Raw genomic sequence first — 18233 nt, 5'->3', positions numbered from 1 at the left:
CTGGATCTGGTCTACATGTAACTCCAGAGCCATAGCAATGTGGTTGACACTCAACTGACCTTAGGCATCTAAAGATGGACTATAAATGCTGACCAGCCAGTGTCAGCCACAAATAAAAAATGTTTTGTCTGTATGGCACGCAAGAAATAATACTTGTATGCCAATACATGTGACAATAATAAATCAAATCAAATTCTCTCTCTTGCCGCTGGACTGCAGGTTGTTCTTCAGCAAAGGGTCATCTGGACGCAAAACATCAGCTCTTCTCTCTCCTTGCAGATGCTGTAAGAAGTTTCACAATGTCATGATGTAGATATCTGTACTATCTGTAACCCCCGTGACTTGCCTGGGTTTGCAAAACATCACTTACTGTACTGTCTGGAGACAATACACATCTCTTTAACCTGTGATCAGTGCTCGTTCCACTCACATTGTCAGCCACTTTAGGACTTGAACAGCAGGTTAGGTGTAAAGATTTGCACTCTAATCAGTAATCTGTAAACTGTCTGTGCTTTATATGCTCTGTCTGAGGCCAGAACTCTCCATTCACCTGACTAAGGGATAAACCCAAAAGTTTGTGAGTTTACTATCAAATAAATCGGTTGGACTTAAACCTGGTGTTGTCAGACTTTTTACCAAGTTTCACAACATCAGGTTAAACATTAACTTCTTGTGAGACTTCTTACTGTGTTTACCCCAGTCCAACGCCGGCATCGCCACATCATGACTTACAGATGCTGCCAGACCTGCTGAGATTTTCCAGCATTTTGTCTTTTGGTTTCAGATTTTCAGCATCTGCAGTAATCAACCTGCCATTGCCATCAGTGGCCAAGGGGGTGGGTGCGGTCGCTGTCCCGCTTCTGCAGGACGGGTGGCAGGAGGTGGGGGGGAGTGGTGAAATCTCATCTTGCTGCCGCCTGACCGTCATTGGCAATTGCGGGGTTGGGGGGGAAACGGGGAGGCAATGCGCGCGCAGCTGCACTTCCTGAAGCACGTGACCAGCGGCCGTCACCAGCGGCAGCAACAACATGGCGGCGGCGGGCAAGGTAGATTGTTTGTGTTTCCGTTTGGTACCCACCCCTATTCTTTAAATCGGCCCCTTTCCGTCTTCAGCATTTTTGATTGATTAATTATATTTTCCGCGCTGATTTGATTAGTGAGTGAGAAAAGGGTTTTTTAAAAATGTATCTCGGCTTTAGAGAGCGTCAGGGCAGGTTGGAGAGTGCCACAGGAGGCTGGGCTGTGTTGACAACCTGTCACCGGGGGGATATGCCACGAATGCAGCACCTGCTGGCTTCAGCTGAAGGCTGGCACTCTGCTGTTTCGCTCCCCACCCCCCTGCCATTTACTCCCCTGGATCTTGTTTGGGGGGGCGGGGGCAGTTTGTCAGAGGCATGGAGCTGCAAGATTTCCATTTGAAGGGCTTAACAACTGCGAACACTCATTCTCTCTTTTGCCATTAACTTGGATTCGCTTTGTACGCCTTTTTTTGTTGGCAGCTGCATTCATTGAGGATGTAGCCTTCCCGTTAGTAAGTTCAGGAGGGAGAAAGGGTATGGGGTTAGGTGCATTGATGTGGAGATGCCAGTGTTGGACTGGGGTAAAACAGAAAGAAATCCCACAACACCAGTTTAAAGTCCAAACAGGTTTATTTGTAACAAAAGCCGCAAGCTTTCGGGACAGCCTGTCCCTTTGTCAGGTGGCTGGGAGTTCTGAGCGTAAAAAGGACACAAAGACACAAACTCAATTTACATGCATAATGACTGGAATGTGAGTCTTTACAGCTAATCAATTCTTAGAGGTACAGACAATGTGAGTGGAAAGAGCTTTAGGCACAAGTTAAAGGCATTGGCATTCGGCCTCTGATCTTTGGGTAAGCGCTCTCTAAGGCGGTCTTCATGACACACAACAGCACAGAGTCGCTGAGCAGAAACTGATAGCCAAGTTCCGCACACATGAGAATGGCCTCAACCGGGATCTTGGGTTCATGTCACACTATCTGTAACCCCCACAACTTGCCTGGACTTGCAAAATCTCACTAACTTTCCTGTCTGGAAACAGTACACATCTCTTTAACTTGTGCTTAAAGCTCTTTCCACTCATGTTGTCTGTGCCTTTAAGAATTGATTAGCTGTAAAGACTCACATTCCAATCATTATGCATGTAAATTGAGTTTGTGTCTTTGTATCCTTTTTATGATCAGAACTCCCAGCCACCTGACGAAGGGACAGGCTGCCCCGAAAGCTTGTGGCTTTTGCTACAAATAAACCTGTTTGGACTTTAAACTGGTGATGCGGGATTTCTTTCTGTTAGGTGCATTGGCCATGCTAAATACTCCCTCCATGTACCCAGACAGGTGCTGGAGTGTGCCGACTAGGGGGTTTTCGCAGTAACTTCATTGCAGTGATAATGTCAGCCTACTTGGGACAATAAATAACACAAGCTTAAGTTAGTTGGTCAAGATGAAGTAGGGTGGAATGAGACTTATGGAGCATAAACATTGATTAATTGCTCTGAATAATCTGTTTCTGTGCTGTAAGATCTGTTATACCGATTCTTAATAGTTCATAGAATCCTTATAGTACAGAAAAAGGTCATATAGCTCATAAAACCTGCACCACCCAGACCCCATCCTCAGAACCTCACGTATATGCCCTGTTAATTCCCCCCGACACCAACGGACAATTGAGCATAGCCAATCAATCTAACCTGTACGTTTCTGGAGTATGGGAGGAAACCGAACACCTGGGAGAAACCTGAGCATGTATGGGGACAACGTACAAACTCCACACAGACAGTGACCAGAAATTGGAATTGAACCTGGGTCCCTGCCACTGTGAGGCAGCAGTACTAACCACTGTGCTGCTCACTTAGCATTTAAATGTAATTTTGTGAAAAAAAATGTCAATTAGTGTTTACATTTGTTGCAGATTGGTAAGAAATTAATGTAAAACTTTATTTTTTTCCCTGGCTTACTGTGATTGTCCTCAATTTTAAAGTATCCTTCTCTCCAAATCACAGCACATCCTTGACCTTTCTGTAGCCTTAACAAGCCTGTTCAGATTTCTGTGCTCCTCCAATTCTGGCTTCTTGAATGTCTCTGATTTTCACTGTTTCATTATTGGTGGGAATTTGCTGAAATTCCACGTTGAAACCTTTCTGCTTTCACTCTTTCTTTCTTTCTTTCTTTCTTTCTTTAATTAACTTCTTTACATCTCTCTCTTTTGACCAAACTTGTAGCCACACTGTCCTAATATCTCCTTTTGTGACTTCTTTGCTAATACTCCTGTGAAGCATTTTGAAACATTTTACAAGTTGAAAAGACAAGAATACCATCAGCTTTGTTGAAGCTTCGCTGTTTCCACTTGTTATTGTTAATAAACAATTCATGTGTTGATTATGCATGGACTTTCGAAATATAAAACTCTGGGGCAATCTAAAGAACATGTTTAGTGTAAAACTCAGCTGAAATTGATCTTTGTTTTATTGCTGTCTGAATTACAGTTTGTCTGAAAGTTGTGCAACTTCTCAGTGAATTGTCAACTACTACTGGAAGCAAATTGCACAATGAATAGATGGATAGTGCACAATGTGTAAATAACATGGAAAACAGCCTGATGTTGGATGAGATAAAAATTATGATGGATGATCATCCGAGCAGGTTGAACTAGCACAGAAAATTGAGGCGAAACTTGTTGAAGTGAAGTAATACAAAATTATTGAATCGATTATAACCTGATTTTGAAAAAAAGGCCTGCATATTGAGTAGCTTAGAATAAATGAAATAGAACTAGGAAGTTCTAGACTGGAAAGAAGAGAGCTTTACTTGAATAGGTTGAAACCAAAGTAATTATGAAGATATTCAAATAGCAAACTTTTCAGAAAGGGCAAGTTAGTAAAATAAGGGTTTGAAAATCAGTAACAACTTTTCAAGACCACAGACAGCAAAGGAAACTTACTATAATGGATTTTGTCATAGAATGGCGATTACAGAAAATTGCCTGGAAGTTTTTGAGAAGTGAGTAGACATGTACAGTACACAATTATAACAGCAAATATCTGAGTGACTTGAACATTGTGAAACAGGAAACGGTGTTTTCTTTTTTGCAAAATGAGCTGAAATAATGGAACTGTGGTCCAGTTGTGGCAGACTGTTTTTAACCAACTTACGCAGTTAGATTGTGAGGATCCAAACTGTGAACTGTAGGTCACAAGCAGCCCTGGGACTTGGCAACTGGGCCTATGAAGACCACTTTAATTTGCACTTATCGAGTGAGATTTTTCTGCCTGTTTCATTGAGGATGGACAGACTATTTGGTCCATGTATCATGTTAGCTGGTTTGGAATGTCTACATTTTGTGGATGTAGAGCACGGTGGCACAATGGTTAGCATTTCTGCCTCACAGTGCCAAGGACCCTGATTCAATCCCTGGCTTTGGGTCACTACCTGTGTGGAGTCTGCGTGTTCTCCCCGTGTCTGCGTAGGTTTCCTCCATGTACTCCTACACGTTGGGTGGGTGCATTAGCCATGCTAGATTCTCCCTCATTATACCCGAACAGATGCCGGGGTGTGACAACTAGGGGATTTTCACAGTAACTTCATTGCAGTGTTAATATATGCCAATTTGTGACACTAATAAATAAACCTTAAACTGGAGGTTTGTAAAGATGTGTTTTGTGTTATTACTGAATTGGTGGATAAATCCTAGATATGAACATTAAATTTGTTAAACACTTTAGGAACATGCGCTTTATTGGGAATTTTATGTGTGTTCCTTGACAGTCCGTGGTAAACACTGTGCAGGCTGAAAAGACGACAACTTGATCTTCCTGAATTCTCCGCAGGTTCTCTTCCACCACCTTGCTCTCTGATTTGCATCATTTTCTAGTTCCACTCCTATCTCCCTCTGTACCCTCTCTGCTTGCATGGACAAGATGAACTCAATGTTCCTTTTAAAATTTATTTGTTTCCCAGACAAGGATGTTGCCTGGATTGGGTGACATGCCTTATGAGGATAGGTTGAGGGAGCTAGGTCTTTTCTCCCTGGAGAGACAAGGATGAGAGGTGACCTGATAGAGGTTTATAAGATGTTGAGAAGTATAGATAGGGTGAATTCTCAGAGGCTATTTCCCAGGGCTGAAATGGTCGCTACGAGAGGACACAGATTTAAGGTGCTGGGGAGTAGGTACAGATGAGATGTCAGGGGTAAGTTTTTCACTCAGAGGGTAGTGAGTGAGTGGAATCGGCTGCATTGGTGGTGACGGAGGCGAACTTGTTGGGGTCTTTTAAGAGACTCCTGGATGAGTACGTGGGATTTAATGGGATTGAGGGTTATAGATAGGCCTGGTAAGTAAGGATATGACCGGTGCAACTTGTGGGCCAGAAGGCCTGTTTGTGCTGTAGTGTTCTATGTTCTGTATTCCCAGACAGTTCTTTCATTGCACAGTTCTTCTCAAATTTTTGGACAACCATGCACCAGTGGTACTTATGGAACAAGGCATATATAGTAACTTCTGTTGCTGAGTAGCCAAACACCTGTGCAGCTAAGCAGGAATTGAGGAAAACTGGACAGACTAGGCCTGTACCTGCTAGAGTTTTGAAGAGTAAATGGTGGCTTGGTTGAAATATATAAGATCCTGAAGGTTTTGAGAGAGTGAATGTGGAGAAGATGTTTCTTCTTGTGGGAGAATCTAGAACTAGGTATCACTGTATAAAAATACTGAGTCATCCATATCAGACTGATGAGAAAACCTTTCTCTGAGGATCCTGAGTTTTTGGAACTCTCTTCCTCAAAAGGTGGTGGAAACAGTTTTTGAGTATCTTTAAGGCAGAGGTAAATAGATTATTTACAGGCAAGGGAATGAAAAATTTTTGGGGGTAGTTAAAAATGTGGAACTGAGGTTAAAATCAGTTCAGCCGTGATCTTATTGAAAGGCAGAGCCGGCTTGAGGGGCCATGTGGCCTACTCCTGATTTGTACAGAATTTACATTCGATCCATCTCCTGTTGCCTCAACCCTTTTTCCACTAATTTGCTGATTACACATCTTCACTTCCTGGCTCTCATCACACATGGTATTAATATTTCCCTCTTTTTGCAAATTGTTCCCTCTCTTTTGCTCCTCTCATCAAGAACCAACCCTTGAAACTTCCGCCCTGATAAAGTATTGCCCCACCTCCAACCCCCCTTTCCTCCCCAAAATCTTTCAACAAGTTGCTTCCAAAATCTAGACCTACCTTTACTAGAACTCCACGTGTGCATTACATCAGGCAGGTTTCCACCTCTACCACAGTCCATAAATGGCTCTTATCAGAGTCACAGAGACACCTTAAGTGACTGTGTCAAAGGGAAGCTACCCACCCTTGATCATTTTGACCTCTTTGCAACCTTGGACATGGCTGATCACACCATCTTTGTCTAATGTCTCTTTACTGCCCACCAGCTGGGGCTGTACTTGCCTGGTCCCATCCATTAATTTAAGCATATTCAGAAAGTCACTTCTAGTTTGCACACCAATTCTACTAGTGACTCCTAAAGATCTGTTCAAGTTTCCCTTCTATTACACATTTACATGTCTTCCTTCAGTGACACCATCTGAAAACACATCATAAGGTTCCATATGTATGCTGACAATAATGAACCCTATGTCACTTTTGTCATCCCCTCCAATGTTGCAAATTTGTGAGACTGCATGTCCAATATCCAGGATTGGATAAACAGAAATTTCATCCCATTAAATAGAGAAGAGTGAATTGTCTTCAGATCCCACCACAAACTCTGTTCCCGCATCACTGACAACTGTTTGAGGCTCAACCAAAGTTTGCAACTTGTCATATTTGAGTCCAAGGTGAGATTCTAACCATCTATCTGTGCCATCACTAAGGTCACCTAGTTCAGCCTTTGTATCAACTCTTGTCTCAGCTCAGCTGCTGCTGAAACCCTTTGTTACCTTTAGACTTGACTATTCCAATGCACTCAGGGTCATACCCTCCAGAAATTTTAAATTATCCAAAACATTTCTGCACATGTTGTAACTTGTACCAGGTGCTGTTCACCCTTGTGCTTGATGAATTACATTGGCTTCATGTTAAGGAACATCAGCATTTTAAAAATGTCATGCGTGTGTTCAAACCCTCAATGGCCCTGCCCTCTCACTGCATATCTCTGGAATCTCTGTCAGCCTCTTGACCCTCTGAGATATCTGCACCCTTCTAATTCTAACTTCTTGAACATCCCTGATTTTAATTACTCCTCCATTGGTGCCGTGCCTTCAATTGCCTTGGTTCTAAGCTCTGAAATTATTTCCCTAAACCCCTCTGTCTCTCTTTCCTTTAAGCAACGTACCACTTTGACTTCATCCACACTTCTATCTCCTTATTTTATAGATTTAGAACTCCGAAAGAACACTATTATGTTAAAGGTGCTACATAAATACAAGGGTTGGTGTTGGATTATGTCAATCTTTTGTTTCTTCTTAGTGGAGAAAGGCACAGTTTACTGACTTTAGATGGTAGAAATTGCACATCCCTGTGTTCATATGTTCTTATTATGTTCATTCAAATTGCAAAAAAGGAGAAACATTTTATTGCTGGGTTTCTGTGGATTTGAAAAATTAGTAGTCTGCTTGATTTTATTCAAAGAAGGACCAAACACTTGGCGGCTAGAGAACCACCACTACATACACAGAATGTTGGGGAAAGTATAATACAAATTTCAGTTTTGCTTCCAGGAACTGTGTGAGTGCTGGAGGTGTAATATAATTGAAAATGGTAGGCAGTTAGAACATAGAAAAACTACAGCACAAACAGGCCCTCCACCGAGCATGTCCCTACCTACTAGACCTATCTATAACCCTCTATCTTACAAAGTCCCATGTACTTATCCAAAAGTCTCTCAAAAAAACCCTATTGAATTTGCCTCCACCACCGCTGCTGGCAGCCAATTCCACGCATCCACCACCCTCTGAGTGGAAAAACCTACGCCTGACACCTCCTCTGTACCTACTCCCCAGCACCCTAAACCTGTGTCCTCTTGTGCCAGCCATTTCAGTCCTGGGAAAAAGCCTCTGAGAATCCACTCGATCACTACCTCTCAACATCTTATACACCTCTATCAGGTCACCTCTCACCTTTTGTCTCTCTAAGGAGGAAAGACCAAGCTCTCTCAACCTATCCTCATAAGGCATGCCACCTAATGCAGGCAACGTCCTTGTAAATCTCCTCTTCACTCTTTCAATGGCTTCCACATCCTTCCTGTAGTGAGGCGACCAAAACTGAGCACAGCACTCCAAGTGGGGTCTGACCAGGATCTTATACAGCTGCAGCATTATCTCCCGACTCCTAAACTCAGTTCCTCGATTGATGAAGGCCAGTACACCATACACCTTCTTAACCACATCCTCTACCTGCGAAGCTGATTTGAGCGTCCAGTGAACCCGGACCCCAAGATCCTTCTGATCTTCCACACTGCCAAGAGTCTTACCCATAATATTATATTCCGTCGTCCTATTTGACCTGCCAAAATGAATCACCACACACTTATCTGGGTTGAAGTCCATCTGCCACTTTGCCGCCCAGTCTTGCATCCTATCTGTGTCTTGTTGCAACTTCTGACATCCCTCCACACTATCCACGACACCTCCAACCTTTGTGTCATCAGAAAACTTACCAACCCATCCCTGCACTTCCTCATCCAGGTCATTTATAAAGATCACAAAGAACAAGTGTGTCCCAGAACAGATCCCTGACTTATCTAACTTGATGCTTTTCAAAAGCTCCAACACATCCTCTTTCTTAATGTTAACATGCTCAAGCTTTTCAGTCTGCTGCAAGCCTGCACGACAACCACCAAGATTCTTTTCCACTGTGAATACTGAAGTGAAGTATTCATCGAGTACCTCTACTGTTTCTACTGGTTCTATACAAACTTTCCCACCATCGCACTTGATAGGTCCTATTCCTTCACATCTCATCCTTTTGCTCTTCACATACTTGTAGAATGCCTTGGGGTTTTCCTTAATCTTATCTGCCAAGGCCTTCTCATGACCCCTTCTGGCTCTCTTAAGTTCCTTCCTACTAGTCGTATAGTCCTGTAGATCCCTAACATTACCTAGCTTCCTGAACCTTTTGTAAGCTTTTCTTGAAAAGAAGTTATATGGATAAGATGGATATAGAGGGATATGGGCCACATGCGGGCAATTGGGACTAACTTATGGTAAAAACTGGATGGTGGCATGGACAAGTTGGACTGAAGGGTCTGTTTCCATGCTGTAAACCTTTATAACTCTATGGTATTTTGAAATGTTTTAAAATTCTTGAGAAATTGCTTGGTATGTTACTGTTTTCCAAGTGAACTGAATAGCAATGTGCTTGATCTATATGGAGTTCATTTTTCTTATTTGAGATTTAGTTGCAGAGTACTATTTTGGAAAGGTTCAGTAATTTATCTTTAGTATTTTGCCATTTTAGTCCAGTTGTATAATTATGTTACGTTAGCCAGATAATAAATACATTGATGTAATGCAATGTGCATTGGTGAGAAATCATACTAGTCATTTGGCTATCAGCATCAGTAAGTTTCACATGAACCAAACAAATTAACATTTACAACATGCATACATGTAATGTCTGACCTGCCCACATATATCCCAAAGTGGTTCAAAGCCAATTAATTATTTTGAAGTAAAATTGCTGTTGTTATGCAGACATATTCAAGAGACAGTTTGCATGTAGCAAGGTCCCACAAATAGCAATAACGAGATAATTTGTTTTGCTGTATTTGGGTGAGGGATAAATGTTGGCCACGATGCTGGGACAGTTCTTTGCTCTTCTTTGAATCCTGCCATGGGATATTTTATGCCTCTCTGAACAATCAGGCAGCATTTTAGTTTTCATTTCTCATCTGAAATGCCAATGGCCCCTTCAAACTCATTTGAACCAAGCACCCATTTGGTACGGTTTAACTCAGTTTTGCAACTGATGAACATTTGGCTTAATTCTGGACATTTATAAAGCTATTGATTTGAAGGACAAGACAGCCTTTTATTTATAGGTGATGCTTTCAACTAAATACTAACTTAAAATTCTCTTCCACCTTTGTTTTTCCAGATTGTATATGAACAAGATGGAGTGTTCATTCATTCATGTTCTGAAAGAATTGGTGAGCAAGATACGCTTCCAGGGATACTGAGATTGATTGATAAGGTATTTCAGCCACTGAATTTGTTTTCCTAGTTGCATCTTTATAACCAAAAGATTTACATTGGTTTTGGACTAGAGTGCACAAAGCAAACGTTCCTTTGCTTTCCGCAGTGCCAAATCCAAAAGTGCTAGTCATAATTTCAAAAATCTGCTTTAACTTTGTGATGAAGACTGCATGAAAACAGAGTCACCAAGAACCAGCTCAGCATTTTCACTCTATAAACTACACACTGAAATGAAAACTCTTGAAACCCAAGCTCATATTAGACGTCATTATATCTCAGGGCATATCTTGTTACCATTTTGCTACCCCAAGGCTGCTACTGATTGTTAATCCTCTTAGGCATCAACATTCCTGGAAGTGATTGTAGTTCCTGCGAATTCATGTTGACTGACATCAGTTTGAACAGTGCTGCTTCTACCAACCTGCAACTGACTCCTGGCCAAGCCAATCTGGGTAGAGAATTCATAAAGTAAATTCACGTATGTTTCCAATAGGTCACATGCATTTGAAGCATTGCTGAAATTAAGGAAGAACATAAGAACTCGGAGTAGGCCATCTGACCCTCCTCCACTATTCAATAAAATCATGACTGATCTTTTCGTGGACTTAGGTCCATTTACCCCACTCACCATAACCCTTAATTCCTTTACATTTCAAAAATGTATCTATCCTCTAAAAACATTCACTGAGGAATTAAAAACACTCAGCTGCTTCACTGGGCAGGGAATTCCTCAGATTCACAATCCTTTGGATGAAGAAGTTCCTCTTCAACTCGGTCCTAAGTCTGCTGCAGGGACTGAGTATTAAATCACATTTCCTATGCATTCAGTCCTTCAGTGCATTCTCTCGAAGAGAGTGGAGCTTTTGTCTGAGTGTATTCAGGACTCTTAGGGGAGAGGGAGATCAACCCCAAGTTATAGTTCATGTGGGGACGCATGACATAGGGAGGTTAAGAGAAGGGGATATTAAGCAGAGATTTATGGAGTTGGGGTGGAAACTAAAGGCCAAGTCTGATAGAGTGGTTATCTCCGGACTCTTGCCTGTGCCACGGGATAGTTTAGAGAGGAATAGAGAGGGAAAGTTTGAACTCATGGCTGAGGGGATGGTGCAGGAGGGAGGGGTTCAGGTACTTGAGCAATTGGGGCTTGTTCTGGGGAAGGTGGGACCTCTATAAGAGTGATGGTCTACAGCTGAATCAGAGGGGAACCAATATCCTGGGGGGTAAATTTGCTAAGGCTATGCAGGGAGGTTTAAACTGATTCGGAGGGGGGGTGGGATCCTGAGTAGAGGGGGTGAAAGTGAGGGGGACATAGATGGGGACTGCAATGCACGGCATCGTGGGGCTGGGGTGGAGCAGGGTTTGAAATGCGTATACTTTAATGCGAGGAGTATTCGCAATAAAGTGGATGAACTTGCAGCGTGGATCAGTACCTGGGACTTTGATGTTGTGGCCATTTCAGAGACATGGATAGAGCAGGGTCAGGAATGGTTGTTGCAGGTCCCAGGGTTCAAATGCTTTAGTTGGAGTAGAGAAGGAGGTAGAAGGGGGGGAGGGGTAGCATTATTGGTCAAGGACTGTATCACAGTGTCAGAGAGGAAGTTTGATGAGGACTTGTATGTTGAGGTAGTATGGGCGGAGATTAGAAATAGGAGAGGAGAGGTCACCCTGTTGGGAGTCTTTTATAGACCTCCTAAAAGTTCTAGAGAGGTTGAAAGGATTGCGGAGACGATCCTGGTTAGGAGTGAAAGTAATAGGGTAATTGTTATGGGGGACTTTAACTTTACTAATATTGATTGGAATTGCTATAGCTCTAGCTCGTTAGAGGGGTCAGTTTTTGTACAAAGCGTGCAGGAGGGTTTTTTGAGTCAGTATGTAGATAAGCCAACTAGAGGTGAGGCTATATTGGATTTGGTGCTGGGAAATGAGCCAGACCAGGTGCTAGACTTGGAAGTTGGTGTGCATTTTGGTGAGTGATCACAATTCGGTTACGTTCACCTTAGTGATGGAAAGGGATAGGCATGAACCTCAGGCCAGTAGTTTTAGCTGGGGGAAGGGTAATTATGAGGCCATTAGGAGAGAATTAGGAAGCATAGGTTGGACTAGGAGATTACAGGGACTGGGAACGTCCGAAATGTGGAGTTTTTTCAAGGAGCAGCTACTGCGAGTCTGTGATAGGTATGTCCCTGTCAGGCAAGGAGGAATTGGTAGGGCTAGGGAACTATGGTGCACTAAAAAAGTTGATTCGTTGGTTAAAAAGAGAAAGGAGGCTTATGTTCGGATGAGACTTGAGGGCTCGGGTAGTGCACTAGAAAACTTTAGATTGGCTAGGAGGGAGTTGAAGAGTGAGTTAAGAAGGGCTAAAAGAGGACATGAGAAGACTTTGGCTGATAGGATTAAGGAGAATCCTAAGGCGTTCTATAGGTATGTCAAGAACAGAAGGTTGGTTAGGGCAAGATTAGGGCCAGTTATAGACAGCAGAGGGAAGTTATGTGTGGAACCGGAAGAGATTGGAGAGGCATTGAACCAATATTTCTCTTCGGTGTTCACGCAGGGGGACAAGAATATAGCTGAGGAGGACACTGGGTTGCAGGGGAGTAGAATAGACAGTATTATAGTTGATAAGGAGGATGTGCTGGATATTCTTGAGGGATTGAAGATAGATAAGTCCCCTGGTCGGGATGGGATTTACCCTAGGATTCTCTGGGAGGCAAGAGAAGTGATTGTAGAGCCTCTGGCTCTGATCTTCAGGTCGTCGTTGGCCTCTGGTATAGTACCGGAAGATTGGAGGTTAGCGAATGTTGTCCCATTGTTTAAGAAGGGGAACAGAGACTTCCCCGGGAATTATAGACCGGTGAGTCTCACTTCTGTTGTGGGCAAGGTTTTAGAAAAAATTATTAGGGATAGGATTTATAGTTATTTGGAGAGTAATGAATTGATTGGAGATGGTCAGCATGGTTTTGTAGCGGGTAGGTCGTGCCTTACTAACCTTATTGAGTTTTTTGAAAAAGTGACCAAAGAGGTGGATGGGGGTAAGGCAGTTGACGTGGTATATATGGATTTTAGTAAGGCGTTTGATAAGGTTCACCATGGTAGGCTTCTGCAGAAAATGCAGATGTATGGGATTGAGGGTAATCTAGGAAATTGGATCAGGAATTGGCTTGCAGATAGGAGACAGAGGGTGGTGGTTGATGGTAAATATTCGTCATGGAGTTCGGTTACGAGTGGTGTGCCTCAGGGATCTGTTTTGGGGCCACTGCTGTTTGTAATTTTTATTAATGATCTGGATGAGGGTATAGTTGGGTGGATTAGTAAATTTGCTGATGACACCAAAGTCGGAGGTGTGGTAGGTCGTGAGGAAGGGTGTCATAGTTTGCAGGAAGACTTGGACAGGCTGCAGAGCTGGGCCGAGAGGTGGCGGATGGAGTTTAATGCGGAGAAGTGTGAGGTAATTCACTTTGGTAGGAATAACAGATGTGTTGAGTATAGGGCTAACGGGAGGACTTTGAATAGTGTGGATGAACAGAGGGATCTAGGTGTATGTGTACATAGATCCCTGAAAGTTGGGAATCAAGTAGATAGGGTTGTTAAGAAGGCATACAGTGTCTTGGCGTTTATTGGTAGGGGGATTGAATTTAGGAGTCGCAGCGTCATGTTGCAACTGTACACAACTCTGGTGCGGCCGCACTTGGAGTACTGTGTGCAGTTCTGGTCCCCACATTACAGGAAGGATGTGGAGGCTTTGGAGAGGGTGCAGAGGAGGTTTACCAGGATGTTGCCTGGTACGGAGGGGAGGTCCTATGAGGAGAGGCTGAGGGATTTGGGGTTGTTTTCGCTGGAAAGAAGGCGGCTAAGAGGGGATCTTATTGAAACATATAAGATGATTAGAGGTTTAGATAGGGTGGATAGTGATAGCCTTTTTCCTCGGATGGAGAAAGCTAGCACGAGGGGGCATGGCTTTAAATTAAGGGGGGGTAGTTATAGGACGGATGTCAGGGGTAGGTTCTTTACCCAGAGGGTGGTGAGGGATTGGAATGCCCTGCCTGCTGCGGTTGTAAATGCGCCTAGTTTGGGGGCGTTTAAGAGATCCGTGGATAGGTTTATGGACGAAAAGGGATTGGTTTAGGTTAGAGGGTCATTGTTTTTTTTAACTGGTCGGCGCAACATCGTGGGCCGAAGGGCCTGTTCTGCGCTGTTATGTTTTATGTATTTGTCTGCAATGAAAGTTGAAATGTTGTTTGAATAGATGAAGCTGTTCATGTTTAATAAAATGGAGGCAATATGCCCCCCAAGATTTGGTGCAACTTTGTGCTGTTATGCAAACAACTCAAGAACAGTACTCAGTGAATGTTGAGTATCGAACTCAATTTGTTTCCTTTCTCCGTCAGCTTGATAAAGTAGCAGCTGTTAATTCTACTGCATTGGCAGGCAGACTTGAAACTGGGCAAAGTATTTTTTGTGAAATGAAGCTGTGATGATCCCTTGATATATATTAGGAAAGATTATTGCCTTGGTGCTATGGAAATGTGCATACATTGGAATGGAACATAGGATCAGGAATGGACTATTTTTCCTTTCAAGCCTGTTCTCCCTTTGAATGTGCCCCTGGCTACTGTGTGACCTAGCCCTATAATACTTGCCTTTGCTTTATATTCCTTGATGCCTTTGGTTAACAGATATCTATCGTAAGCTTTCTGTTGTGCCTTGTGGCCTTATGTGAAAGTTTCAGACCCTGCAAGGCAGTTTCTCACCTTCTGCCTTCACAAATTTTATTTTGTATTTAAAAGCAAGGTACTCTGTACTTATTACCAATGTGTAGTACTATCTCCAATTCATTGCCATCTGCCAGTGTTTATGAGCCTGCATATCTATATTCTTTTAAATGTCACCAGTGTTCTTTTGAATAGATTAGGCAGTCACATAGTTTAAACTAATCTGAAAATTAGCTGATGGATTTTCCAAAAGGCGAGTCTTCACTGGGGTTGAAGGCATGGGAGTGCAAGATGTGGAGGTGTGGGGGCAGTTGGTTCAGGATGGAATTTGAGAGGATTGATCTGAGAACATAGTAGCTAAGCCAGAGGGAGTGGTAACATGGATATTTTCTGCAAAGATGTCCTAAAATATGACTTCAGGAAGCCTGTGTTGGTAAAAAGATAACTGAGTAAATATAGTATAAGTTTCCCTAGGTCATTGCTAGATGAGTCCTTTAAGGTAAATTCAGTTCAGGTGAAATGGGTGTGAGATGGTAGCAATAGGGAGGGGGCATGCAGCAATGAGCCTGTGGATTGCTTTTACTATTTTGAGTACCAATTTGAAAGGCCCCTGAGGTAAATAGATGATAAATTACCTTGGAGAATTCAATTAGGATGTAAATAAAATCATAGAGTAAATTCAACAGTGGCAGAAATGAGGCATAACAGAAACTTGCAGGAATTTACCTGCAGACATAAACATTTGCATTTTCTGTAATTTATATTTTAACATTTAACATGAAAACTTCCTATGTAGTCATAATAGTACAATTTTGTATCTAAAACATTATATAAGTCTTTTCATGATGGAAAACTATGTAAACATTTCAATGTCACAATTTGTTAATGAAGCAAAAGGCATTTTTCACAGTAATTAAAAGAATTAAGATTTTAAACAAAGTTACATATTTCAGAACTTACATTATTACTTTATTAAATGTATCCATTCAATTTGTTGCATCTTTAGAAAACCTTTATTAAAATCTCAATTTGAATGCCCCAATCGTTCCTGAAAGCCTCAATTCTTTCTAAAAATCTGAACTAGGGCTTGATATTTTTACCCTGTGCAGTGACTCTATAGTATGAGTATTTGCAGAGTGCTCAGTCTCGCAAGATGCGTTATTAGCATTTAATCCATTCGCATGTTATGCCTCCCCCACAAACAAAACATATTTAATAGATTTTTAAAACTATGAAATTAGTGGATAAATTTCAAAAGCTCTGTGTGAGTAAAATTTATAACTAAAGTTTAAAATATGCAGGAGAACAGTTCTGTATTGACCACACACTTTCTTTTGTCTTAATTAGTGTTTGAATTAGAAATATCTTATAAACACACAAAGACCTATTGATTTTAGGCGGGTAGGAGGGAGAGAGTAATGTTCATTCCTAATGTTGGAATGTAAAATCTCCAGTAATCATCTGCTTTGGTGTTTTTGTTGTCAGTTAGAAATCAAAACCCCACATTGAACCCTGACCACAAACATCCCTGCTGACATATTGTAGATGCTGGTATGCCATCAATGAACTAAACCAGACATTTCATCCCACTCCCCATTCCCAGTTCTGCAAACATTAGATTCCTAGTGTTCCTGCTGCATAGTGATCCAGATTTTTGACTACTTAACATGCTTTCAAAGCTACCAGTATGTAGGAGTTCTGGCAAGTCTGGAATCCCATCACAATGCTGCCAACCCCAGGATTGTATCCAACAACCACTTGCATTTATGTAGCGCCCTTACTATAGAAATTGGTGTAAGCCAGTTTGCAGGAGGGCTATGAAACAAAATAAAGAGCTTTTGGCACAGGTGACAAATAGATTGATTGAAAAAGTAGGTTTAAGGGAGTGTTTTGAAGATAGATAAATGGAAAGGTTGTGGAATTAAATTCCAGAGTTTAGGGTTTAGTGGATTGAAAAATATCAGGCTGTGTAAGTGGCTAGAATTGGAGACTTCAGAGATCTCAGAACTATAGGGCTGGAGGAAGTGAAAGAGATATGGAGAGATGAAACCAGGGAGGGATTTGAAAATCAGCATGTAAATTTTAAAATTGAAGCATTGTTGGACTTTGGGTTGATGGAGGTCAGCCACCATGAGCTATGGGTGAATTGCTCTCACTACCCAGTACTGACATATCAAACAGTTAACTCTTATCTGGTATATCTTGCATGCCAGTTTGCTGTAAAAAACTGGAAAAATATAACTTTTTAATGTAACAATAAATACCCTCACCTTATAGTTGTTAGAATAATGGAGAGTTGTGAAAGTAAGTCCCCAAAACATAATTTAAAAAAAATTACTATTTATGAATTTGATGTATTTAGTCACTAAATTTGTGACACTGACATTATTCCCTACAGAGCAAAAACATTCCTATTATAGAATAGTGTGCCCTCTGATTCCCTGTGAACAATGCATTGAGAGGCATACTTGTGCAAGCTGTATTAACTGCATGAATAGGTTCTCATAACTTGATAGCTTTATTTGATGGGTGTTTAAATTGCAAAAGATTTCTGCCTGATAGAGTTGCTTTAATGTGATCTAAACAGCATGCATTTATCAGACAGAGTGCACAACATAGTCAACAACTGAATGAATTAGCAATTATATCTGGCACAAAGCAACATCCATAAACCTTTGTGAAACAGTGTTCTCCCTTGTGTCACTATTCAAATATAAAATGCAGTTTTGTTGCCTGAAATATTTGCATTGGTTAATTTGCTGTTGTTTTGTATTATTTTTCTTCCAGGGTTCAGGGGCTGTAGTGGATTGGTCACCAATGGATGACTGCCTGGATTCTTCAAACATTTTTTGTGCAGGAAAGGTAATTAATCGTGCATCTAAATGGAATAGTTAAATTTGAATCCTCAGCCTTTTAGGTGACAGCAAGTGTAGTATCGACATGCTGTGTTTGGTTGAAGTCATTAGATTACATTTTAGCTTCATTTGAAACAATTTTTAAAGGCAGCATCTTGGCCTTTTAGCTAAGATACAAATGAGATTAAGCCTTGGAGGAGGAGCTATACCTACTCCAATCAGCTTGGATCATATAGCTCAAGCCCAAGACAGGAGGTGAGAGTCCTGGATTGGGAATATCTCAACTTGTCGAGATTCTGAATTGGAATAAAAACAAAAAAAAAGTTTGCATTGGTGAAGTGAGCAATTAGACAAAAGCTGTAATGATACAGTGTTACTTCAATATGCCTAATGTCACGGTGCAGTTTTTTTAATGTGGTATGTATTTGTGCAGTGTGATAATTAGATGAACTAATGTTCATCTGT

At 41.6% G+C, this 18233-nt stretch overlaps 1 protein-coding gene across 2 annotated transcripts in view; it reads left to right on the top strand.

Moving 5' to 3' along the window:
• The first annotated feature begins 987 nt into the window (after window positions 1-987).
• tbc1d15 (TBC1 domain family, member 15) overlaps window positions 988-18233 on the top strand; it is a 57710-nt gene continuing 40464 nt past the window's right edge. The window contains exons 1-3 of one of the 2 annotated variants that reach the window (XM_080191191.1): window positions 988-1046; window positions 10107-10202; window positions 17701-17775. In XM_080191191.1, coding sequence (XP_080047317.1) covers window positions 1029-1046; window positions 10107-10202; window positions 17701-17775 — 189 coding nt within the window. In that variant the 5' untranslated portion in view covers window positions 988-1028. Of the gene's footprint in view, window positions 1047-2914; window positions 2935-10106; window positions 10203-17700; window positions 17776-18233 lie in introns of those variants that run through there. The other variant, XM_080191190.1, reaches the window with a different exon arrangement.

This window comes from Carcharhinus amblyrhynchos, chromosome 6, assembly GCF_965287045.1.
Source record: "Carcharhinus amblyrhynchos chromosome 6, sCarAmb.v2.hapA, whole genome shotgun sequence".
NCBI classification, from domain to species: Eukaryota; Metazoa; Chordata; class Chondrichthyes; order Carcharhiniformes; family Carcharhinidae; genus Carcharhinus; species Carcharhinus amblyrhynchos.
Note: the sequence above shows the minus strand (reverse complement) of the source record. Positions and strands in the feature narration are given on the sequence as shown.